This window comes from Cryphonectria parasitica (assembly GCF_011745365.1).
Source record: "Cryphonectria parasitica EP155 unplaced genomic scaffold M406scaffold_1, whole genome shotgun sequence".
Lineage (NCBI taxonomy): Eukaryota > Fungi > Ascomycota > Sordariomycetes > Diaporthales > Cryphonectriaceae > Cryphonectria > Cryphonectria parasitica.
This window is the reverse complement of record NW_024468909.1, coordinates 755,184-780,109: the sequence shown is the minus strand read 5'-3', so window position 1 is coordinate 780,109 and position 24,926 is coordinate 755,184. Positions and strand designations below refer to the sequence as shown.

The 24,926-nt window shown below is 52.5% G+C and overlaps 8 protein-coding genes across 8 annotated transcripts; 4 read left to right on the top strand and 4 right to left on the bottom strand.

The window, feature by feature from the left end:
- Positions 1–938: 938 nt before the first annotated feature.
- On the bottom strand, positions 939–6,040 carry M406DRAFT_335477 (AAA-domain-containing protein; the record flags this gene model as incomplete). Its single annotated transcript, XM_040921047.1, has 4 exons — positions 939–1,458; positions 1,525–2,720; positions 2,792–3,064; positions 3,122–6,040. The coding sequence occupies 4 exons, from the start codon at positions 6,038–6,040 to the stop codon at positions 939–941; spliced, it is 4,908 nt and encodes a 1,635-aa protein (XP_040780595.1).
- Positions 6,041–8,047: 2,007 nt separating this feature from the next.
- On the bottom strand, positions 8,048–9,494 carry M406DRAFT_325125 (uncharacterized protein; the record flags this gene model as incomplete). Its single annotated transcript, XM_040919948.1, has 4 exons — positions 8,048–8,902; positions 8,957–9,264; positions 9,329–9,386; positions 9,486–9,494. 4 exons carry the CDS (start codon positions 9,492–9,494, stop codon positions 8,048–8,050), a joined length of 1,230 nt encoding a protein of 409 aa, XP_040780594.1.
- Positions 9,495–11,446: 1,952 nt separating this feature from the next.
- On the top strand, positions 11,447–12,146 carry M406DRAFT_244595 (uncharacterized protein; the record flags this gene model as incomplete). The annotated part of the gene is made up of 2 exons (XM_040916269.1): positions 11,447–11,584; positions 11,655–12,146. 2 exons carry the CDS (start codon positions 11,447–11,449, stop codon positions 12,144–12,146), a joined length of 630 nt encoding a protein of 209 aa, XP_040780593.1.
- A 17-nt stretch (positions 12,147–12,163) lies between these two features.
- Positions 12,164–13,340, bottom strand: M406DRAFT_320002 (uncharacterized protein). Its single transcript, XM_040919334.1, has 2 exons — positions 12,913–13,340; positions 12,164–12,822 (listed from the first exon to the last, which is right to left on the bottom strand). The coding sequence occupies exons 1-2, from the start codon at positions 13,304–13,306 to the stop codon at positions 12,272–12,274; spliced, it is 945 nt and encodes a 314-aa protein (XP_040780592.1). The 5' UTR covers positions 13,307–13,340; the 3' UTR covers positions 12,164–12,271.
- A 641-nt stretch (positions 13,341–13,981) lies between these two features.
- M406DRAFT_32790 (uncharacterized protein) lies at positions 13,982–15,400 on the bottom strand (the record flags this gene model as incomplete). The annotated part of the gene is made up of 3 exons (XM_040920264.1): positions 13,982–14,143; positions 14,200–14,922; positions 14,990–15,400. 3 exons carry the CDS (start codon positions 15,398–15,400, stop codon positions 13,982–13,984), a joined length of 1,296 nt encoding a protein of 431 aa, XP_040780591.1.
- Positions 15,401–17,400: 2,000 nt separating this feature from the next.
- M406DRAFT_284054 (small oligopeptide transporter) lies at positions 17,401–20,297 on the top strand (the record flags this gene model as incomplete). The annotated part of the gene is made up of 7 exons (XM_040918545.1): positions 17,401–17,550; positions 17,611–17,703; positions 17,771–18,726; positions 18,792–18,987; positions 19,051–19,256; positions 19,324–19,565; positions 19,647–20,297. 7 exons carry the CDS (start codon positions 17,401–17,403, stop codon positions 20,135–20,137), a joined length of 2,334 nt encoding a protein of 777 aa, XP_040780590.1. The 3' UTR covers positions 20,138–20,297.
- A 982-nt stretch (positions 20,298–21,279) lies between these two features.
- M406DRAFT_325122 (uncharacterized protein) lies at positions 21,280–22,709 on the top strand (the record flags this gene model as incomplete). Its single annotated transcript, XM_040919947.1, has 5 exons — positions 21,280–21,490; positions 21,620–21,791; positions 22,001–22,203; positions 22,389–22,625; positions 22,687–22,709. The coding sequence occupies 5 exons, from the start codon at positions 21,280–21,282 to the stop codon at positions 22,707–22,709; spliced, it is 846 nt and encodes a 281-aa protein (XP_040780589.1).
- Positions 22,710–23,287: 578 nt separating this feature from the next.
- Positions 23,288–24,833, top strand: M406DRAFT_284053 (uncharacterized protein; the record flags this gene model as incomplete). The annotated part of the gene is made up of 1 exon (XM_040918544.1): positions 23,288–24,833. The coding sequence occupies one exon, from the start codon at positions 23,288–23,290 to the stop codon at positions 24,392–24,394; it is 1,107 nt and encodes a 368-aa protein (XP_040780588.1). The 3' UTR covers positions 24,395–24,833.
- Between the last annotated feature and the right edge of the window lie 93 nt (positions 24,834–24,926).

Genomic DNA, 24,926 nt, shown 5'->3' with positions numbered 1-24,926 from the left:
TTCGACGGACCTTACGAGTCGGTCAAAGCTAAGACTGCCTCCTTTCCCCCTCCCCTTTTCGATAGACGATCGATCGACGTGTGCGCGTGACAACGAAGGGCGCAGCATAATGATTTGTCTACCTCTACGACCCTCGTTCGCCCTTGACTTGGTGGTATAGAAAAATCAGAAAGGACAAAAGGAAACCAAAATCAGCATTTGTGGTTAGCTGTTGGCTCGTTTTGGCTGCTTCCCGCGTTTCTTCCTCCAGACATCCACACGTTCGGCCTTTGCTTCGGGAATTGGGGCTGCTCAAGCACACAAGTACGTAGTCAAGAGGAGTTGACACAAACACTCCTACCGACAAGATTGTCTGTTAGACGGGACGATACAATATTTCGTCTGACATTGAGGATATTATTTCAACGACCCCCCCCCCCCCGGGCGTCGTGATGATGAGGAAATGCATTTACGCACTTATGTGTGTACCGGTGCAACCTCTAGAAATACAACACATGCAATTCTTTTTGTCTTCACACACTGTTGCAACATGCTTGCCAAATCCCCCCCCCCCCTCTCCTCATTCTGACCAATAGAGAGGCATTACGCCCGATGGAGGGGCCGGTTGAGAAAAAAAGAAGGGAAAAAAAAAAAAAAAAAAAAGAAAAGGAGAAGAGAAAAAGCACCCAGGATGTGCAGCTGCTCGGAAATATTCCTTTGTCCTCTTTGTGTCGCATCGGACTACCTTGTATGTCCAAAGTGTGAAAAAATCCAGTAAACAACAAAGAAACAAACTCGTCGCACCCTGCTCCTTGTCTTGCCCGACTCCTCCTCGGCCCTCACAAGCTGACAAGAGTGGTGTTATGTACAAGGGCCCGGCAAAACGCCCTCGATGAATGTCCACAAAGCTCAAGGAAGAAAAGAATAAGTAACCATCTCCCATTCGGATCTTGTATGTCCTATGTCATTGCGGATTCGTCAAAACCACTGCCGTATAATCTCGCACGTTCATCGTTTTCGTCCTGACTAGACGGACCAAAACCCTGTATGTCCTCGATGTCCGCAATGGTTTCGTTGAAGACCTGCATCAGCTGGTTGAGGACTTTCATACGGTTCCACTCGTGTTTAGAGGCCCATATGTGATCCATCATCTCCCGGTTGATCTGTTCTAGCTGCTCGATTGTGCAGCCGGACGTCCGATCTGTGAGCTCCTCCAGGAAGTTCTCGATCTCTCCCTGATGTATCACAGGCACTTGAGATGACGATGTCGTAGCTGTACCACCAGAGTTGCGTATGGACGAGTGTTCAGCATTGACGCCAGGGTCGTTAAGCAGGCTTATCACACCCATCCTAGAGGCACGCTGATCATTATCCGCCTGAGACGATGTAGGGCTCGTTAAGTTGTCTGCCCCGTAACCGGTGTTGCCCAGCCCGCCACGAGCTAGGGCAGCCGCCTGAGAGTGAACCCATGACGAGTGGCTAGAAGCCGTGTGCTGGCTGGGGTCACGGGACCTTTGCGAAGGCGGTGACTGTGTATCTTGCAGCTGCGAGGCAATCTCCAGACCTGGGTGGTATCCGTTGGTCGCGTTCGTGCTCCAATTGTCAGATGATCGATGAGTCGTACTCGGGTCATTGGTCGTCGAAGCCTCATTCAGGACTGCAGAAGGCGACACACCTGGTGGAAGTGATGTGAGTGCTGAGACTTGGGAAATGTGTTGCGTGCCCTGCTGGGTTGTCCCAGCGGTTGCTTGCGCAGACGTTGTCTGGGATTGAGAGGTCCCGGATCTAGGCAGCTGCGGCGGTCCCATTTGGGAGTGTGGTTGTGTAGGCTCATCACTTCCGCTCTGCACCTGTCGAGAAGGCACCGAGTCACCATTGGTGAGAGGAGGCTCAGGGGCGTGCTCGTTGCCCAATGGGCTCATTACCCGGAAGCGTGCCATGGTTGTCCCCGCCTCAGGAGGCACGGGCACGCCTATCGTGACCGGGCCTTGCTGCGATTCATCTTCGGTGCCATTCATAACAACATCCGTTTGTACCATACCAACGGCAGCCTCCATGGCAGCTCTGTTCTTCGCCTTCTCATTCTCCTGGGCATGGCGCTGCACCTGTCGCTGATACAAGGCCTCCCATTGCGCCGTACCGGTCGTCATCTCAATGTCGTTCATGTCGACGTCTACATTGCTTTCCATCTCGTTGGCCTTGATGATCCTGTCGCGATCACCAGTATTCCTGATATCGTGCACCAAGGTCTTGATGTCTCTGTAGAAATCTTTGGGTCGGGCATAGAAACCATTGGATATCCGCTCCTCGATGACAGTTGTATCGAGGTTGTAATAGTACTTGCCGGTTGCAACCTCCATGATCACCTGGTTGCCCTCTTTGTCCCTTGAGATGACAAACGGGCGTGCCTGCACGACGTCGGCGCTCACGTAATTGGGGTCGGCCTCTTCGAAGAGAAAATCAAGCCTGTCATGTGGTATGATAGGTTTGTGGAATGCTCTGTAACGCTTCTTTATCTGATCCATCACGGGCTGGAGCCTGAGCTTCAGCTGGTTCAGCATCGTTCTATCCCTCTTCAATTCTTGCTTGACCTCCTCCTTGGATTTTGGCTTAGGAGGCGGCGGCGGAGCGACAGGCAGATCCTCGAGCACTCTCTTCTTTCTCGTGTGAGGGTCCGGGAAGTCAGTCGGTGATTTTTTGATATGAGCTACGACGTTCCGGAAGTACTCGTTGCGTTTGTTCTGCGAATTGGCTGTAAGTACTAGTTCACATCTGAGTAGAGGCGCTGGGGGGGGGGGGGGGGTCAACGTACGGCATTAGGACGAGCGATCTCTGTCCGGTTCTTCTTCGAGTACCCGAACAAATCCCTCAGAATGTTTCTGTCGAGCTGGCCCGCTTCGCGTTCCGAAGTTCCCAACAGCAGAACCGGATCAGTGGGCGGGATGGTTCTCAGCATGGTAACAAGCGCGGTGATAGCTGCAGCTCCTAGAGTGGCACACCAGTCATCGACATTGGGGATGTAGATGACACTTGGCTTGTGACGCTTCACCTCAGTAAACATGCTGACAATGACTTGCTCGGCAGGCTGCAGACAAACGGATCAGTAAACGCACCATGAGAAGGACTGCAAGATTTGACTTACCCGACCGTCCCCAAGGATGCTCGCCAGGTCAAAATTCTGCACATGGACCCGTTCAAAGTAGTGCAGCACGGCAGCTGCGATATAAGCTTGCCCCATGCCAGGTACACCAGAGATCAGCAGGCGGGGTCTGAAGACACGGGATTTATCGAAATCCTGCTGCATGCTCTCTCGTCCAAAGCCATGGTCAGAGTCTTCATAGGGCTCGTACATAGCTTCCTCCAACGCAGTGATTTTTGGCTTGAGGGGGAGAATATTCTTCAGGAGCTCCTGGATAGCAGCGAATTGGTCTCGGAGGAGAGGCGCGACACTCTTCGGCAGGGGCGTCGCTCCTGATGATGCAGACCGCTCGGATGAGGGCACCATCTTCTTGATCGAGATCATAAAGTCGGTCGCGTGGATGCTGATCTTGGCCGGGTCCACAATGAGCTTCTGCTCAGACGAGTAGATCTGAGGGTATGTCCTTTGTATGGCGTTGAGCGCAGCTTCGGTGCAGAGTGCGCGTAGGTCGGCACCACCGTAGCCCTTGGTGTTCTCAGCCAGGCCTTTCTTGAATGCCTCTGACAAGCCCCAGTCCTTGGTGTGGATGTCAAGAATGGCCTTCCGCCCGTCGACGTCGGGAAGTGGAAAGTAGAATTCGCGATCGAATCGTCCAGGTCGCCGCAAGGCCGGATCAATATTGTCCGGCCGGTTGGTAGCGCCGATGACGATAACCTGACCGCGCCCATCCATACCATCCATCAATGCAAGCAGTGTCGACACGATCGACGCGTGGATCTGCTCTTGTTTGCTAGAACGAACAGGTGCCAAACCGTCTATCTCGTCAAAGAAGATAATGCTGGGTTGAGTTTTGCGGGCCTCCTCGAACAGCAGTCGTAGCTGTTTCTCAGCTTCACCCACCCACTTGCTGAGGGCATCGGCACCCTTGCGCATGTAGAAGGTGATCTTGCGACCCCCGCTACCAATCGAGTTCGCCAAGGCCCGCGCGAGGAGAGTTTTACCGGTGCCTGGAGGACCATGGAAGAGGACACCCCTCGGGGGCGTGAGCTTAAACCTGAGGAAGAGCTCAGGGTAGAGCAGAGGGAGCTGTACCATCTCCTTCAGCTGGTTGATGTGGTTTGCCAGGCCGCCAACCTTGCTAAAATCCACATTCATATCAACACCGAGCGGGTCTGCATCTGCAAGAGCTTTTCGGTCCTTGATCTTGCCAACGTTTGGCGATGCACCAAGACCAAGCTTCTCGAGATCCCCACCACCTCCCAGCAGCCCAGGACCGTTAGCAGCAGTCGGCGTCATGCCAATCGCGCCGCCGACAGTGCCCGTCCTTGCACCCAGCTCGTCGTCACTGCTGTCTGAATCCGCACCACCGATAGCTGCGGCAGCGCCGGTGCCCCATGGGCCTTCTAGCAAGGACCCTGCCCCGCCAGCCCCGCCGAATGGGCCAAACGTTGAGTTCAGTGTGCGCTGCCACTTGGCGGGGCCGCCGCCATTGCGCTTGCGCTGTGAGGCAGGTGGTGGTATATCCTCGTCATCCTCCTGTTCGATCTGTTCTGCAGGAATTCTAATCCTGTAGTCGACGACCGGACGTCTTCGGGTTGATCGCTCCTCGTATGCGATTGGCGTGGACTGACGGCGACGTTGCCTGGTTCGGCGTGACCGCGACCGCGAGCTGCGCTTGAGGTCTTCGGCCTCCTCGGCCATTTCATCCGGGTCGAACACCAACTCGTCGCCAGAATCATCTTCATGGCGCCGGTTTTTAGCACGCGCTGTGGTTCTGCGCCCACGAGCAGGTCGCTCGCTTGAATCGCCGTCGTCTTCATCCATGTTTCCGCCCTCGGAACCTTCGCCTTCGCCAGAGTCGTTGGGATTGAAATCGCTAACTTCGTCGTCACCGCCCTTGTTCATGCGATCACTACCCTTACGGATGAGTCGGCCTGTACGTCGAGGGCGCGAAGTTACTGACTCGTCGTCACCGCCTTCTTCAGCGGCAGGGCCAGAAACACTTTGGCGGAGTGAGCGGGTCATGCGACGTCCTACAATGGGTTTATCGTCCTCGTCCTCGTCGGGATCCTGCTTCTGCAATGCAAGGTCGTTGGGATCCTCCATGGGGACGTCGTCTTCCACCGGCGCTTGCTCTCCCACGCCCTTTTCTTGCTGAGCAGCGCCCTCGGAGTCCTCAACCACTTCTTCGTCAGCATGCGCATCAGCATCTTCGTTATGCTCTTCTTCGGGTTGGAATGAGGTCTCATGAGATGCCTCCTCAATCGTCGCAGTGGCTGGCTCCTTGAGAGCCTTTGATGCCCTGGAGTTCCGTGTTTGACGGGTCAAGGTCTCGGGGCTCTTGCTCCTCGATGCAGCTCGGGCGGGTTGCTGATGCTTGCCAGATGTTGTCAGCTCCACGAATTCTTCTTCATCCGCCTCTTCCGTCCTGGCCCTGGTGCGCCGGGTACCGACAGATGATCCGGGCACTGGTTCGGAAGACGACGCCCCACCCTTGTGGCCCGTCTTCAAAATCACAATCTTTGAGTGCTTCTGGGGTTTCGGTTCATCATCGTCATCTGATTCGTCCACGATCTCATCCTCGTCGCTTGCCTCGACGTAATTGACGGCCTTCACAGCAGCCTTTCTGGCTCGGCGACCGGCGGCATTGACGGGTGCTTCTTCCTCGTCTTCGTCATCATCGACGAAGGACCCCTCGTCCATACTATCCGAGAGAACATCATCTTCATCATCGTCGATATCCGAACCACGATATTTGTTTGCGCGCCGACTGGGGCGACCGCCCCTGGCATAGGAAACCCGGGGCGTCTTCTTGGAACGGCGTGGTCGATCTTCGCTGGGATCGAAATTCTCGTCGTCAGGATCGGACTGATTGGGGTCGAAGCCATCGAGGATATCCCTCTTTCGCTTATTCGGCGCCATTGTGGTGATAAGACAAAGAATCGCTTGCTTCGTGGGGGCTGGGAGGATACAGGCAGCTGTTGGATTGGATGTTTGCTCAAAAATTAATCAAGCATGGGTGGCAGAATCGATAACAAGAGATGGCCTTGCTTGAGTCTGTAGCAAGGTTGATCTGAATGAATGCGCAATGATGATGCAGGTCAGTGGGCTGTGCTGATAAGGCGTCAACTGGTTGGCTTAGTTGTAATTTCACTTTGAGCTGGAGGGGAGGCTTTCCGGAAGTCTTTGCTTTATGACTGGCCATGGACCTTGTATAGAGGGCAGACGGGTGTGACACAGTGCTGTGGACTTCTTGAAAGCTGATAAAGACTTACATTGTATAACGCAGCAGAGGGTCAGAGAGGGTTGGCTGGTGTGTAGGGGAGCTGACACCAGATAGGCAGTGCTTGCTTGTGAAGGAAGATGCGATCCGGGGATGATGCAGCAGCAGAGTGGCTGTGGTCACTGTTGTGTGGAGATCAGGAGCGAGAGGGTTCGAACTGACATGCCAGAGTGGAGTACATGCTGTATGTGTGATGAACAATGCAGGCAATGCAGACTGCTTGATGAACTCGATCGTCACAGTTGATGGGCAGTGATTTTGTCTTGTTCAGCAAAAGCGCTGCCTCAGACAGACAGGGTGAATGGCTGATGGCAGGAAAATGGCAGTCACTAGACGCGTTTCCTGGGAAGAACTGTGGGTCTCCCCCAATCTCTGGCCAATCGCACCCCGCATAAGCGGGTCAGCACGGATGCTCTCCCCCTGACAACCTCAGGACAATGGCAAAAACCCTCAAAGCCGCTTCAACTCGAAAAAGATTGTGAACCTTTATTGAACACCCAGAGCAAGTCAGGAGAGAGAGAAATGTTACCAGATGTGAATTCCTAAAAAGCGCAATTGATATACTCTAGCTCTCGGTTCTAGAAAGAAAGTCTTGCCTCAGGGCTACGAAGAATTTACAATAATATGAAGGTTGCTCACCATGGTCATCGACAGAAAAACAGTTTACTCAAATGGGAAATCTATTTTCGCGTGTCGTCATTGTCTTCGCAGATGTCTAGGGTACCGCGTGGTCGGGAGACTTATTTACTCCACATGGCGGGCGGGTAGGATGAGGCTCAACGGACTGACATGGCGTTTGCTAACGTGGGCTTATTGACGAGGGGGTTCGGGGCAACTGGGGCTTCAAGGCAGATCGGCAGGACCCGATAGCATCTCCCCTGCTGCAGGATGCAAAGGGACGGGTCGAGGTTGAACGAGGGAGGGAGGAGAAGAAAGAGAGGGGGAAGAGGAGGGGGGGGGGGGGATGAGCTTGGCTGTGCTGTGCTGGCTGCCAGCTAGAGGGGCAGTTTTTGCTGAGATTTGACCAAGTCAAATCTTGCAAACCCTTCCACTGGACGCACTGCTCTACCACCACGGACGTGCTAAAATTGTAGTTGGAAACTCCCAAGCGAACCGCTTCTATGTGGGTCGACCGGTTCTATACAAGAATGATGCTGAGTGACTTGGCTGGGTTGGATCCGAGTTGATGTCGACTGATGCTGCTTTAATATTTTTTGGGCTCTAACCTTGCCACCCGTAAGAGGCCAGAGGACCCCGGAATCTTAGAGAAAAGTGAGAAAAGTGTGACCTGTAGTTCTGCCTGTTCTCTATACTAACTGCTCAACATAGACGCAAATCAGGCGAATATGGACGAGGGTATGTAAGAGAAATTATAGATTGGCATGCACTGAATGTGCTACCTTGTGAACAAATAGTGATTGGATTTTATGTTGCGCTGTGCTGTAGCTAGTGGTTTAATCGGGTGGGTTAAACATCGGTGAGCCGGTTGACGGATGGTTTCCCGTGGTGGTGAGTTTCGAGCGAGGTCCATGCATGGGTCTCGGCCTCCTAATGCAATGTTCAGCCCCACCCCCAAGACAGCCCTTGTACAGCGTTGGTCTATAATTTTGATGATGGCATGTTCATATACCTTCTCATCGTCATTCTCACCGTCTTCCCCGCCTCATCTTCGGGAACACGAGCGGCAACTTCAGCACACCAAAGCAATCCGTCCTGCCCTCCTCGACCTTCCTCTTGTTGATCCTCGCACCAATCTCCATGAAGAATTGGTTCATTTCCTTCTGCTCCAGCTTGAGATCCTCCTTCAGATCCCAGGTGTTCGTGTCGTAGTTATCAAGTATGCACGCGAATGCGCACAGGTGTGTCGTGAGCAGATCCACATGCGGCTTACGCATAACACCCCCCTCTGTGAACTTACGGCGGATGCTCTCGATCACGGGCGGCTGCGCAGGCGCCAATTCTTCTTGAAGCTTATCCTTCTTAAGGATCTCCCTGGCGCCCTTGTCCCTACCCTTGCGAGAGGTCATCAACACCACTAGCAAGAAATAAGTGTACCTTAACAACCGCAGTCGGGCCACCGCATTCTCCCCCGACCCGATCCGCCTCAGCCGGTTTGCCACAAACCGCGACCGCAGCTTGACATCCTCGTTCTTCTTGACAGCCTGCATCCAGTCGTTGACCTGGATCAGCTCCAGTACGTCCCTGCCGATGAGCTCCTCTGGTTTGTACACGTCTTGTATCTCGTCGGCTTCGAGGTTGCCCCTGGGCACCGGCTTGCCGGCATCGATAGCGCTCTGCAGGTCCTCGTGTGTCGGCACGCTCATGGCCACATCCTTCATAGAAGCCATGAGGGCCTTCTCGGATGCGTCAAGTATTTGCGCGCCGTCGCTAATCTTCGACTTATGCGGGTTGATGGCATTCTCGACCACGGCGGCGAGCGCTTTCTTCGCTTTCTTGGTGCCGAAAGCTTGGCCGAGTTCGGTGCGTTGATCGTACATAGACTGAAAAGACATTAGCTGGGTGTTTGGAGTACAAGTGATTTGGGTGATGTGTACCTGAGATGACAGTTGTGGCTGCATCTCCTCCTCGGAGGCCTGTTGTGCCCGTACAGCGCCCCTCACGATCATCTTCTTGGCTTCTGCGAGCTGTAGTTGGCCTGTGGTTGGATCGAGGAGCCCTATGTAGTGTTTGAGAAGCGGTTGGCCATCTTTCGGCTTGTCCTCTCGTGCCGTGTAGTCCAGTGTCCTGTGGCTCGCGGAGTGCAGGAGGAGGTCATCAGAACGGTACCGAGGGCGTTTTGCAGGTCGTCGTGAATATGAGTTGAAGACGGCATCTTGGGACACCGAAATGCCAGGCGCGGTAGCTAGAAAAGGAGAAGATGGAGTGTCAGAGCCATGTCAACGTCTGGGGTCGAATGAAACACATACCGACTACTGGCGGAGAGATTCGTGGTTGCACAACGGAGGAGACTTTGATCGACCGACCCTGGAGAGATGCGGTTGAGTCTGTTGCAACTTTATTTTTCTTCGACTTCTTCTTTTCGGACCCGTGGTCGTCGTTGTGTTTTCTCTTCTTGCTACTCACGCCCGCCATCTTTGAACCGATCGAGAATTGCAATCAATCACCCAAAGATGGAGAGCTGTCGTTGCGGACAAATCGCTGCACAGGGCTGCTGTGCCAAAAATTTCAGGAAGTTGGCGGGCCAGGCGCAGGCCAAACCGGCAGGGGCCTCTGAACTTTTTGTTTTTGCCGACCACACCGCTTGCCAGTCTCAACACCCGCAGGCAGCCCCACTTTCACGACATCATACGGAAGAAGCTGTCGCACAGCTTGAAATCTCGAAATGCCTTAAAAGTCATTGGATTAGACAATAGCTGACAGAGAAGTATTCTTCAGCTCACGATGGCAACGGAGAACCATGTCTGGCCGCTCAACGCTACCAGACTGGGTAGTATAGCACTTTGAAGCCGAGGAAGGAAATTTTTTCCCTGCGATTCTCTGCAGCTCAGATCTCTTCTACAAGCCCGGTAGCCTTTTTACGCTCGTGTAGGCAGGTGTACAGTGATCTGGCAACAAATGCCCAAGATGTGGAGAAAATTCATATACCAAACATCGTTTTGTCTATTTCTCACTCGTCAAGTGTGGGTTTGAAGTCCGTACGACGTGGAACCACAATGTGAAGTAGCAACACTGACAATTGACATGGATTTGCTGTGGTCCAGAGACAGGTCACGCGAGGTCACGCACAGATGTGGAATGGATGGAAGCGAACTGCTTTTTCTTTGCTTTGTACTTGTCTCAAGACCCCCTTCAAGTTTTCGTGAGTGTCCTTCATAGCATCGCAGTTGGCTCCAGTAGTGGCGTGTCATGCAAACACGTGTGCCCGTATCGACCTCCGGGTTAAATGTAATAGGTAGTTCTCTACAAAGAAGCCGTCACAATTGCCAGCCTTCATGCGTCGTCATGAACCCGCCCAGCTCCAATCCACCCCAAAACTTGGGTCCAGGAATCTCAGGAGATCCGATCCTCCCCAACACAGGCAGATGGTAGACCAGAGATGACGATGGTGCTTAACGCGAGTGATTGCTTCAGGCCGGTGACAATGACATGGTGTGTATCATTACTTGATGGTTGTCATGATGGCTCTGTTGTTTAAGGCTCGAGCTACCGTGAGGTCGCTTGGTGCGAGGTGTTTACTTGCTGTAGATGAAGTCAGTGTACTTATTCAGGAATGGGTGAGGACGCAGAAAAGCTTGGAGAGACGAACCTTCTCGCTCTCATCTTTCTTCTCTTGCGCTTGAGGCGGCGAACGCGCTTCTTCCTCCACTTGGCTCTCATCGTGAACGATTGGTACTGTTGGTGGTGGGGTTAGCTGCGTATGTTCAAGCTCCGAGCGACGTGTGACGTAGTTCGCATCAGCAGCAGAGCAGCGCGGTCGCGGATGGACAGATCAATTGAATGGAAATGATCAATTGGCCATTGCGAGGATGCAGCTGCAGCTGCTGATGATATTGGTACACAGGATGGGGGAGAGGAGCTTACATTGTTCTGCGGTGAGAGAAGTCGTTGGTGGTGTTAGGAAGAAAGACGAATGCGGGAGCTGCTCAGCGGCTGGTTTTTGTAACGTTCCAAGGTTTGGTGGGGAACAAACGCTAGTTAGGTAAGCCAGAATGGTCACGTGCTCTTGTCCCTCCAGGGTTAGGGTCCTTGTAGCCCCTTGTGCTGCAAAGGAGGATAGAAGACGAGCCCATTTCAAGTAAATTTCTCCTGAAAGCTTGATCTAAAGTTGAGAAAGTATTCGGTTCCACCTCTGTAGTTCTATTTTGCAATCAAACGTCATTTATTGAGGTGCTCTGGACGCAAAGGGGATGCTGTGTACGACAGGCTCACCTCCTGGTTTAGGGCGGCCGTCTAACGATTGGAAATTTAAGACGAAAGGCAGGTGCGATGATCTATTCTAGTCTGTATAATGAATCTGGTTTGTCTTTTGGAACCGGCGATAATTTGTTTTCAATATCATGGGCAGTGAAACCTCTCCGTCTACAATGAGGCCATTAGAGCTCACCCTCGTACTTGCAGCCACCCGTGACATGGGCATTGGCCTGCGAGGGACTCTTCCCTGGACGGGTCTGAAAAAGGAGATGGCCTACTTTGCAAGAATCACGAAGAGGCTTCCGCCCGCAGTAAGTATCATCTCAGACAGGTCTTCAAGTATGCTGAAAAGTAGGTCGTCCTGTGGCTGACATTGGTCAGGTCGAACCCACAACTGTCAATACAGTGATCATGGGACGCAAAACCTGGGATAGCATCCCGCCAAAGTTTCGCCCTCTCAAAGGACGTCTCAATATCGTCATCAGCCGATCCTTCAGCACACCGCCCGAGGAGCCAAGCAGTATCGAGGCAGGTCCGGTCAAGGCCTCGTCGCTGGAGCAGGCAATATCATACCTGCATGGTAAATCACCGGGCACGTTGGGACGGGTGTTCGTCATAGGCGGCGGCCAGATCTACACTTCAGCCTTGGAGTTGGGGGAGACGAGGAGGGTACTTTTGACGAAGGTCATGACTGATTTCGAATGTGACACGCACTTCTCGCTAAAGCTGAGCGATGAGGGGGAAAGCACTCCCGGGTGGACAAAGAGGCCAAAGGAGGACTTGGATGCGTGGGCTGGGGAAGCAGTGCCAGAGGGTGTGCAATCTGAAAACGACACACAGTACGAATTTCAGATGTGGGAGAGGACAGATTAATTTTTTATTTTATTTTTCTCGTCATTTTCTCTTCCCTTCTTCTTGTTCCAGATAATTACATTGCTCACAGCGGCCAGATGCTGATTATCTGCCCTCTATACGCAAGCCATCGTGCCCGTAATGCTTCACCCGAAGCGACTGGCCGGGCTTTTTGGCTGCTTAGCGCTTTCAACAGACGCTGGCTTCACATCATTCAAAGAGGCCATCTGATCCACCACCTTCAGTTCCGCGGTAGGCTGCGTCTTGAACACGGTCCCTCCATGATACAACAACGCCGGGTCGAGCATCTGATCCAAGGATCTCAGCGTCGACCTCATCCAGCTAACGATTGCCGCCACATGCCGCATGTCCACATCCTCCCTACTCATAAACACATTTCTCCACACGGCGGCGGCCATAACCGCATCGCCCTTAACCAGCCCCTCGTCGTAGGCAAGTATCACGCCCCGCCATGTTTGGAAGAGTGAGTTGAGCTGGCCCGACCGGATCATCCTGCTCTTCATGCCGTGGTTGATCTCCATCAGGTCCTCGGCGTGCTGGAAGAAATGATTGACCAGCTGCGTCTGCCAGGCCTGCCAGGCGTTCTTCTCGAGACAGCGCAGGCGGACGACAATGAGGTAGAGGTGTAGCATGGTAACTTGGGACCAGGTGCTGAAGGTGGGGACGAGGCCAAATTCTGCAGCGCACAAAGAAACAAAAAGCTTCCGTTAGTGACCTATTGAACCCAGCGCACCCAACAGCGCCTTGGATGGACAAATTAACCTACCTTCGTACCACACGCCAGTTCCGACACCAATCTCCATGCCGTCCTCTGTCATAGGGACCTCTTCCTTCTTTCGAAGCTCCTCTGAAATCGTATACGCTGCCGGCTTCGAGCAGGCCTTGTACATGGTTTCCGTCGCACCGTAGATCGCGTACGGCTGCACTGCTCTCCGCGGCAAAATCGCACTAGCTATAGTGAGGAGAGTCTTACTGAGCCCGGAAGGCGCAGACGCTGGCTGCGACTTCTCTTCTCGACGTGCGGTGGTCTGGTGGAACGCTCGTCTCGAATGTCTTGCAATGTCTGCGACGGAGGTGCGCTGGGTGTAATTCAGCTCGATCAAGGCGCGAAGCTGCCGCCGCGCGAGGTCGCGGCATGGTCTGCAAAGCTGGTTGGCCATGATCTTGTAGCCGAACCTCGATATGACTGGAGAGGGAGGGTCTCGAATCTCAGAGCCCAGGTCTGGAACAGCATGCAGCTCCTGTGATATACGGGCTGACAATGGTTCGCGTCATGGATGGTTTGCGCTTCGAGCCCAAAAATTTAGTGATGCAATCCTTGTAATGATGCGCCGGCAGGCAGGCTTACTGCAGTGCTTGCATGGTTCTAGCAGCGTCGAAGTGGAGTTCCGAGCACTAGAATGATGAAGGGTCTTCAAATCATTAGCAGACAATTGTTCCTGGTCAGCCAAGTGCACCCCCTGCCCTAGGCTTCGGGATAGAAAGAAGCATCAAAGGAAGAGGGCATCAATTCAAGCAGGATGAAGATGAATATAAAGCATACAAATAAAAAGGAAAGCAAGGTAAATCGCAGGCACGAGCCGCAAAATAAAGGCTGGACAGATCTCGCACCAAATACACTATGGCAAAGTCCCGGAATTGTCTTGACCTCCTAGAAATGATATTATCAGGAATAAATACAAAGAACAAGTCGCCCCAGTCCTCTCAGCCTTTTAACCATGTGGTTCTTCGGAAATTCCATAGGCTGGACTCGGCTGACACCTAAGTCTGTAATGCAAGACGCCATTGCTGATGCAATCAAAGCCCATACTGCCAGTTGCCATGCACTCACGGCCTCACAAATATCTTGAAAATACAAGGGAGGCATTTGTACCACCGAAGCCGAAAGAGTTCGACATGGAAACATCCACCCGTTGTTGCTGTGCCTGCAGGGGCACGAAGTTGAAATCGGCTCCTACGTTTGGGTTGTGCAGATTCAGGGTAGGTGGTACTGCGCTCTGCGAACAGTCAGTGGCTTTGTCTTAAGTATTTGCTCAGGCTTGTGGTGGCCTACCTCTGAGATCGCCAACACAGAGAAGAGCGCCTCGATCGCACCAGCAGCACCGAGCAGATGACCGACTGCTCCTTTGGTACTGCTCACGGTGACCTGGCTCTCACTGTCCACACCATCCTCTCCCAGCATTAAGGTCCTGATTGCACTAGCTTCTGCAGCATCGCCAATCGGGGTGCTGGTAGCGTGAGCATTGATGTAGTTCACCTCACGTGGTCTTATCTGCGCATTCTTCAAAGCTCTTTTCATGGCTAGCAAGGCGCCTGACCCATCCTCTCGTGGAGCCGTCATGTGGTGTGCATCACCGCTGCAGCCATAGCCGGCAACCTCAGCCAGAATGTCGGCACCTCGCGCCTTGGCGTGCTCGAGCTCCTCGAGAATGAGGACAGCCGCCCCCTCAGCCACGACAAATCCGTCTCTATCCCTGTCGAAGGGCCGACAGCTCGCCTTCGGATCACTGTTGTAGGCGGTAGATAGGGATCTAGACCTGCCGAAACCCGCAAAGGTCAGAGGGTGGATGCAAGATTCCGAGCCGCCGGCGACCATAACATCGGCGTCCCCGTACGCAATGAACCTGGACGCGTCTCCTATGGAGTGAGCGCCAGTTGTGCACGCCGTGGTTGCGGAGTGGTTGGGTCCCTGAAACCCATACTTCATGGAGACATGGCCAGCCGCAAGATTGATGAGAATCTTGGGGACAAACAGGGGAGACACTTTCTTGTAACCCTACCTATGATCTTAGCCTCTCGCGCATAAACCGCAGCAACGTTTCAGGAGGGCCAAGCTCGCTCACATCTTTCTCAAAGGCGAGACTGGTGGTGTAGAGCTCGTCCAGGTTGCCAATGCCGCTCCCCACGCAGACCCCAGTAGCCTCAAGGTCACCCTGGCAGGTTGGTTTCCACCCGGCATCCACGAGGGCCATCTCAGCAGCCGCAATCGCATACTGGGCGAACTTTGACATGCGCCTCTGTTCCGTGGCATCGAGCCAGTCTGGTGGATGCCATTGTCCCTCAGCTAGTCCACCCGCGCCGCCTGGAACGAGTCCAGCAACGGTGCTGGTGAGACCTTTCCACCGGGCTCGAGGCTCGACTGCAGAGAGATCTACCAATCCAGCCTCCCCAGCTAGGAGACGTTTCCAGGTTCTGCGGGCGCCTACTCCGAGGGGACTGACGGCGCCAAGACCTGTCACGACAACACGGCGCATAGTGTTTCCATGTCCGAGGCCCAGACTCGAGAGTTAACAGGCGAGGCCACAGGCGTCAAAGCTACAGAGACAGGGGGTTCAGTATCAGTGAGCCTGTTCCTGTTCCTGTTCCTGGCTTAAGGTTGATGAGAAGCTTGATCACTCAGGCTTCTCAATGGCTCTTGGTAGCAATGAATGTATGTGTCCGAGCTGAGAATGGAGGAGGATTTTCCATGGATGAAACTTGTCATCCGCAGAAGACAGGAAAAGAAACGATAAGGTTCTGACTGGGTTGCGCTAATCCAGAGCCAGGTGGGAAGGTGAACCACCCCTGCCCCAAGCCCACGGGCCTGCCCTACGACCCCCAGGTTCGCCCCGTAACCAGTGGTAGGCGGTATCTGCAGGGGCAAGGCATGGCGAGGTATCAGGCTTACTAGGACCAGATCGCGGTTTCTAAATCCAGACCACAATAAGGCCCACGCAGCCGCATTGTCTGACAAAGAACGTGGCCCGATAGTCCCCTGCTCTGTTAATCCGCATCCTCTTCCTCCTCCTCCTCCTCCTCAGAGACGACAACACATTGCCTTTCTGGATTTTGACCAGAGATGCTGCACCCACGAAATACCCTCCAGTAAACAATATGAAACTCGTCTCTATTTCAATTTAGACATTCTCTTCTTCTGGCAGCTGATTCACTTCAATCCATTCCTTCAAGACGGCCTTGTTGCGCGGAACATCTCTTCGGGGTTCAGCCACCTTCGATTCGTTCATTCGTCTCGAAACACGGCGATTGCAAGTCAGGTTTTCTCTCGCTTTCTTGGGCTATCGTCTCGAGACAGTACATCGTGAGTACAGGGTGAACGGCCTCTCTCTCGAGGCTGGGAAACAAGTACCAGGGGACTTAAGACGTCTGTCTGTCCATACTCCCAGCTGCTTCATCGCGAGTCCATGATCACACCATCATAGATCCGTATCCGACCATTTAAAGTCCATCAAGATATTTCGTTACGCCAAGAGACACGATAAGGGTCCACAGTTTCATATCCACAGAGATGCAGTGCTTCCCAAAGCTTTCCACATGGTAGTCGAGATCACTCCCGTTCCTTGACTATCGAGGCTATCTGGCGGCCCAACCTGTGCTTGCCGCAAGTCCGTTTCAGCCTTCTCTAGACACTCTCTCCCTTCCTTATCGCCATATAATCGATCGTCAAAATCTAGCCAGGATAGACCTTCGACCAGGTCAGTTTTGCAATCACACGCGTCCGCGTGGTATAGTCTCGCCCTCGGCTTGCGTGACTGGACGATAACCTTGGTTCTCATCTGAGACACCTCACTTTCATGCGGATTGGGTCTGCCAAATCGACACTTTAGGCCAGGGCTAGGGTTTTACGACTCGACCACCATTTCCGAACTCAGAACTTCTGTCCGGATAGCCCAGCTGCATTGATCTGCAAGCAGTTGCTGTCTGGTGGCACACGACAAACCTGTTATCCGAGTGCCCTGCTCTGCAGCGCTCCGGGTCTGGGGTTGCAAATCACGAGCTAATACATCGGTCGAAGCGCGGATGACGGTCTTGCCTCGTGGGACAGGCGAATCCCATTACTGGACCTTATCAGCGTCCTCGCGGGCCAAACTTTGAGATCACTTTTGGGCTGCTTCATGTTCGTTTGCGATCGACAAAGTATAGTCCAGGACTGCTTTGCCGTGGTTTCGGCCCAGCTGGTCGTCGACCAGCAAAGCATAGGTGGGCAATTAGATCACCCCTAAATAGCACACTCCCCTCTTGCTCATCATACCTCTACGGGTGTCTGTCTGTCTCTTGATTCGTTCTCCTCATTGTCGGGTCCTGCACCATGGCCCAGCCATACAGAGACGAGCCGTCTGGTACGGCCAAAAAGCTTCGTATGGCAGGAGACGATCGAGACAAGAACACTGAGGTTGATGTGACGGGGGCTAGTGGGAAGGAGGCGGAAGCTGAATCGTCGTCGACGGGCACCTTCGAGACCCCTCTGGGTCGCCGGATGAGCCCTGTCGATGACCTCAAGCACCGCCTCTCGCTATGGGGTGAGTCTAATACCCAGCCAGCAGACAGTGACGAAGAAGGATCAGAATACGAATTGTTATTAGACCCGAACCTACCCGAGGAGTACACACGACCGCTGGCGACACGTGTATCATCCCGAACCTCTATCAACTCCGCCGACTCCATCGACGAGGAAAAGGCGTCCAAGATCTACAACGAGGATGGAGACGAGGAGGACTCACCCTACCCGGAAGTCCGGGCCGCGGTGCACAACTACGATGTTGAGATGCCTTGCAATACGGTGAGTGAAGTTCTGAATCGGTAGCTGAAATTTTCCCTCGGCTTGCTAACACACATAAACCACCCAGGTGCGTGCTTGGACTATTGGTTTGGCCCTTGTTGTCATCGGTGCTTCGATGAACACGCTGTTCTCACTCCGGAACCCGTCCATCGGCCTTGGAGCACTCATTGCCCAGATCATCGCATGGCCTATTGGTCATGGATGGGCCAAAATCATGCCCAAGAAGCATTTCAACACTTTCGGTCTGAGGTGGTCGCTTAACCCGGGACCATTCAACATCAAGGAGCATTCCATCATTGTTGTGATGGCCAGTGTCTCTTTTTCGGTGGCTTATGCAACAGACATTATCCTGGCCCAGAAGGTTTTCTACAAGCAGGACTTTGGCATCGCCTGGCAGTTCATGTTGACCATCTCGACGCAGTCTCTTGGTTATGGAATCGCGGGCATCATGAGGAGGTTCCTTGTATACCCTGCGTCGATGATATGGCCCGCCAACTTGGTATCTGTCACCCTTATGAACGCTATGTACGAGAAGAACGAGCACCCCGACCCCACGGTTCTTGGCGGCATGATGCCTCGCTACAGGTGGTTTGCGTACGTCACCTTTGGCGGCTTCGTGTACTACTTCATCCCTGGCTTCTTTGCTCAGTTCCTGAGTACCTTTGCCTTTGCTACCTGGATCGCACCCCAGAATCCCGTGGTCAATCAGCTCTTTGGCGCTTCCACTGGCTTGTCCATCATCCCTATCACCTTTGACTGGACTCAGATCTCAGGCTTCATTGGCTCCCCATTGATTCCCCCTTGGCACGCTATCGCCAATACCCTGATCGGTGTCGTGGTCTTCTTCATCTTTGGTGCTTCTCTTTTCCACTACACGGGGACTTGGTACGGCCAATTCCTGCCAATGAGCGATTCCGGAACCTACGATAATACGGGCGCCCCTTATAACACGACGCGCATCTTGACGCCAGAGCTCACCCTCGACCAAGAGGCGTACGAGAATTATTCGCCCCTCTTCATCAGGTGTGTGCTTATTGTCCCTCCATTTCTCATTCGCGCGGACGGGGCCACTGACTTTGCAATTTCAGTACTACTTTTGCTCTCTCTTACGGTCTGTCTTTTGCTGCCATCACGTCTCTCATAGTCTACACGTATCTACATCATGGCGAGAGAATCTGGACGCAGTGGAGACACAGCAAGAGCGAGCCTGATGATATCCACATGAAGCTCATGAGAAAGTACCCCGAGGCTCCTACGTGGTGGTACGGGAGCTTGTTTATTCTTGTAAGTTACGCTGTTTCCTTACCCCAAGCTGTATCCGAGGTCACAAGCTGATGTCATTTGTAGATGCTCTGTCTTGGCTTCGTGACTGTACTGGCCTACCCCACCAACCTGAATTGGTGGTCCTTCCTACTGGCAGTAGCTATCTCATTTGGGTTCGCGCTGCCCATTGGAATCATTCAAGCTATCACGAACAACCAGATTGGCCTGAATGTGTTGACCGAATTTGTTTATGGGTACATCCAACCTGGACGTCCTCTGGCGCTAATGATGTGAGTTCAATAAAGCATTTTCCTACCATCTACAACTGGATATCTGCTAACTCCTATGTAATTATAGTTTCAAAACGTTTGGGTACATCACAATGAGCCAGGCACTGTCCTTCGTATCTGACCTGAAGTTTGGTCACTACATGAAGATCCCGCCGCGGACCATGTTCATGGCCCAGGTGGTGGCAACGACCTTCTCCTGCTTCATCCAGATCATTGTCCTAAATGCTTCGCTCAACGCTATTCCCGAGGTCTGCACAACGACCCAGCGCGAACACTTCTCCTGCCCCGGAGGCAAGGTCTTCTTCTCAGGTACGCTTCTTCCCCGGGCTGCTGGAGGTTCCAAGATGTGGTCTCAAGAAGGAATCCACGCTGATCATGTAAACACAACAGCCTCCGTCATCTGGGGTCTTCTCGGCCCATCGCGCATCTTCTCCCCGGGCCAGATTTACTCTGGCCTGTTCATCTTCTTCGGCGTTGGCGCCGTCGTCCCCATCATCTTCTACTATGCCATGAAGCGCTGGCCCAAGTCACCTGCCAAGTACCTCATCGCCCCCGTCATCTTCGGCGGCTCCGGATCCATCCCGCCTGCCACGCCTCTCAATTACCTATCATGGGGTGTCGTCGGGTTCGTGTTCCAGTACCTTATTAAGACACGGCACTTCAGATGGTGGAGTCGCCTTAACTTCCTCACCTCGTCGGCTCTCGACCTCGGCCTCGCGCTCAGCACCCTGGTCATCTTTTTCGCGTTCACGCTGAACGACATCAGCCCGCCCTCGTGGTGGGGTAATGACATCGTGACGCAGACGATGGATGCGCAGGATACCGCTATACAAGTTATTCTGCCGGTGGGACAAACGTTTGGGCCGAAGACATGGCATTAGAATACTGGAAGGCTTGGGTTGGAGTTTTGGGAGGGCAAGAGGGGAAGACGGGTTTTGAAGACCTGGCGTTGGATTTAAATTGGCGTAGTGTGCAAAGCAGTTGTGATGGTCTCGTTTTGTGGATTCCATCGTCTTCATAATAAATTAACTATTGGGCTCGACTTTGGTCTTTACACAGGATCCTCACCACCCGTTTCTTTCCCCTGTAAGCAATCAATCTACTACTCCGAGAACCGCAGCTGCTTTCTATATAAACCTCTTACTCCATTTCCAGCCTGTACAAGGATGTCTATCCTCTTAGTGCCCACATACACTATGACACTTGTGTCCGAGACAGGCTCTTGGCAAGGCTGAACGAAGCCTTACTTACAATGAAGACAAGGCCGTTTGCCACCCAAAAGGCGTGCAGACATCACCAGCCTACCGCTGAATCGTCTATATTTTTCAATTCGATCACTCCCGATATTCTCAGGGCTGCTCTTCCAGTTCAGCTCACCAGGACGACTTGCTCAGATTGGTAAGGCGCGAAAGTGGCGGCGCAGCAGAAAGTGCACAATTCAGCAGAGGGCTATCGTCCCATAAGGGTCAGCACTGAACTTGTTCTCTGGCTCCAGCTGAGTCTGGACAAGAATTTATGTCTAGTGATGTGGACAAAATCTGGTTGCCGTCGGTAACACTCCCTTCCGGCGGCGCAGTCTGTGAATGTGGCTGACAGCCACTGTGAGATCTAGACGATTCTGGCTAATCGTTCATTGAGAAAGCCATGTATACTTACAGACATGTCACGCACGTGGACGCCAAACTTTAGATACGCCGAGGGAAAATTGTAAAGAACGCAAGGCCAGCCCGAAATGGCCGTAAGGCATCATGGTCGCATGAACAGGACGTCCATAGTTTTCAGCTGCCTTCTTCCAGGCTTCATTGGGGGAGGCCTACCAAAAACTTTTTTTTTTTTTTTTTTTTTTTTTCAAAGACTTCTTGCCCACATTCTTTACTGAATGGTCTGATTCTGCAAAGGCACTGGTGTAATTCTTTTTTCCTTTTCATTTCTGTCTCGCTCTCTGATTTACTTGTCGTCTTTCTGAACCATCCTCTGCTTTTTACACACGTTGTTTGTTAATGCAGAAGAAGAAGAAAAGGCAATGTTCTCAACGGCGACTCGCTCCTTTGTTTTCTGGGTTTTCCTTACAGTATGGAGCGAGGATGCCTTCGTAATTGCCCTCGCCACCCCACCTTCTCCTCCTCCTCCTCCTCCTCCTCCTGCTGTCGTCACGCCGGGCCCAGCGTTCGATCCGGCAGATCTAGTCAAGAGGGGATCCGGGCAGACATGTGGTTTCATCAGCGGCGACTCAAGTAAGTTTGAAGAGACGGGGGGGGGGGGGGCGGAAACAAAACCAAAACATCTTTCGAAACCGACAATGTTGATGATCCGAACTCAATAATTATACCTTGCAACTATGAATCTAACACTCTCATCGCAAGACTCACCAGTCACCTGCCTTGGGACATCGACCTGTGACTACCGCAAGGGCTACTACTGGGGCTGTTGCGACGCCTCTACCTGCTGGAGCCCTGCGACATGCGAGCCAGAGGGCCACTCATACTGCGGTGGTGTTGCGTCTGACGCCTGTGTCTACACGCAGATACAACAGTGGTGAGTAGCAGCAGCCTCCCTGGGACATCGTTTTTATCATACCATCTACCTATCTTAGCAATTTTGCTTAACCCCCCCCCCCCCGGCCTTTCTTTTTGTTTATGTCCCTTGCCTCTTTCCCATCCTCTTTCTGTTTTCCCCAAAATAAATAAACGAATAAAAGGGAAGTAAACCCCACGGCTAACCCGGAAACAAATTCCTCTACGTAGCTCTGACGATACTCCCTCGTGCGTAACATATATCCTATCCTCAAGCTACGGCGGCAGCAAGACCACCTCCTGGGCCTGCGGCGCCGCTGCTACTACATACGACGTCCTAGCAGCCACGGTGCCGGAGAGTCAAGAGTCCACAGCGACGTCGGATGTTAGTGGTACAGGAACACAATCGGCTGCAGGGCAAAGCAGCTCAACAGGTGAGACGAACAACATCCTCTCTCTTTTCCTCCTGTCTAGACATTCCTTTTTCTTCTTCTTTCTTCTCTTCTTCCTTCTTCTTAGTTCTATCCAGGCTGCTTCAGCTTAATTATCTCATTTCCCTTCATCCACGACCGACTTGTCTCTTGATAAAAACACGATCTGAACATGTAATCTCCCGCAGGCACGGCGTCAACCTCCTCCAAGCCCACGAGCACATCCTCAGGCGGGCTCAGCCCCAGCGAAAAGATAGCCCTTGGCCTCGGAATTCCAGGCAGCATCATCATACCAATCGCAGGAATACTCGTTGGCTTGTGGGTACAGAAGCGGCAAAGGCGAAGGGAAGAGGCAAAGAAGGAGAAAGCGGAGAGGGAGTCCCACGCGAACCTGCAGAGCGCCTCGCAGCGTGGTAACAATAACAGTGCGGTGGTTGCGCAACATGGGGGGAATGTTTATAATAATTATGGGGGAAATATCTTTAGGTGAGGCTATCACGCTTTTGTAATTGCTTAGTAGCGGACGATTGAACTTGGATCTTTTGAATTGATTGAAAGAAAATTGCCATCTCGAGGTGGTGATATGGAGGATCAAGCAGCAGCTATACTAATTATAATAAGTCTACGTACATCTGGTGGGGTCGAAAACTCTCCATGTCATAATAACGGAAATTATGAAGTTTGATTAATCCGAGGCCCGCCGCCTGTCTTTGAAATAACTTAGAACGTATTACCAGGGTCCACGGGTATTCGCATCCACATTTTTTTTTATACAGATCTAGCGTTAGAGAGGTTCGCAGCGCCAAGCTGGCGCCAACCTGACTGTGCGACCTTTGTGTGTGTCATAAATTCGTCAGTATGTGCCTTATCATGGAGGATCGCTGTCTCCGCATCGCCTTTCCATTCCAATCGTGCCCTACATGTGCCAGTCACGTTCCTGACAAAAAAGAGCGCACTCAGTAATACGTCATTGCACTAAACCTAGGCAAGGACTTGGCCACCCCCTTTCTTTTTTCCATCCCTTTCCTTTTTCTTTTTTTTTCTTTATTTAGTTATTTTTCAATCAACTTCATTCAAGATGGGTGCTATGGCCCATTCGACGCCTAAAAAGAATAAATTTCAAGGAGCCTGTGAATTCAACGATGCACATGGTATCCCATACTTTAAATCTGACGCATTTCGGCATTTCGGCTTTGGCAAGTCATCCGGCTGGGCTGCCCTCCGTGAGCCTGAGCAAAGAAATGGACGAACATTTCATTCGACATACTCCGAGACTAGAGGAAGGCGTCGATTGATAGATAATCAACGCCTTGCTCAGCTTGAAAGATTCCTTGAATCTGAAGGCTTTGATGCTCGTACAACTTCCTGGGAAGCAATGCCAGCAGCAGCTGGCCTTGATATCGAGGTTTCTGGCCGTACAGTACATCGAATGCTTGGTACTCGAAGCTGGCGTTTCTGTATAGCTTGTTCGAAGACCTGGATCTCGCCACAGTTAAAAGAAACAAGAGAAAAATACTGCCGTGGCTTGCTTGAGAAATATGGCACTGATCCAATACACTGGAGGCATTTCCGCTTTACCAATGAGACTCACTTCGGATATGGCCCTCAAGGCAAGATCTATATCTGCCGGCGCCCCTGGGAAAGAACATGTGCAGATTGCCTTGTTGAAAATCAGCAGCCAGAGAAAGAAATGGATCAAAAACAGAAACGATTGCATGCCTGGGCAGCAGTTGGCTATGATGGCTTCAAGGATGGTCTTCACTGGTATAATATTCCATCGAATCAGAATAGTAAGATGAACTTACAAGTTTATCGCGATGAGATTCTTCAACCAGTTGTTGGCGAATGGATCCGGCGAGGAGATCAGTTTGTATTAGAAGAAGATAACGATTCAGAGCATGGCGGTACGCGAGGAAATAATATTGTACGCAAGTGGAAGGAGGAAAATAGCATTGTAAGCCTTTTCAATTGTCCACAATCGCTAGATCTCATCGCAAGCCCTATTGAAAAGGCTTTTCAAGGGCTGAAAATGTATGTACGGAAACAGCCCCATTGGGATGATGATACATTAAGGCTTTCAGCCCAGGAAGGCTTTAATGCTTTATCTATTTCTACTGTAAATAGCTGGATTGATGCAATTCCTCAGATTTTGCAAGATTGCGTCGATAATGATGGTGAAATTACTGGGCATTGAGGATAAATGAAAAATGTCTGTTGTTGAGTGCGCTCTTTTTTGTCAGGAACGTGCCAGTCTACTCTGTAAAAGTCATCATAGGATAAAGAGGAACCGGCATCCCTGCGACCCCATTATTATTATATCTGGCATCCATCTGCGCAGATGGCATTGGTGGTGTAGCAAATATGGACGGCCCGGCGTCACTTGCAACGGCGAAATCATTGATCGCAGCATCGTTGTAGAGCGCGGGGTCCGTCACCGCGGCTGCCGGCGCGCTGCTGGAAGCGCCGCCACTGACCGGTGGAGCCCACGCCTCCCACAGATTATCGAAGTGAAACCAATCCGTGTCAGACAACACGTCTCCACCTGCAGAGGTGGCAGGTGTAGTGGCTGCGGGCATCGTGCCAGGGGATGGTGAGGGGCCGGGGGGCATGTTGGCAGAGTCGCGGCGGGGCAAGCCGGGTGCCTTCTGCGCCTGGGCGTTGATCGATGTGAAGGTCGAGGTGCCCAGCGGGTTGGTGGGGTTGAGGTGAGCCGGCGGATGTGACAA

Excerpts from the sequence above, each read along its gene's own strand:
- M406DRAFT_320002 (XM_040919334.1), bottom strand. The coding sequence starts at position 13,306 with ATGGCCAACCAGCTTTGCAGACCATGCCGCGACCTCGCGCGGCGGCAG. Across the intron at positions 12,823-12,912 it reads AACTGGCGTGTGGTACGAAG|AATTTGGCCTCGTCCCCACC; the intron begins GTAGGTTAATTT and ends TGTGCGCTGCAG.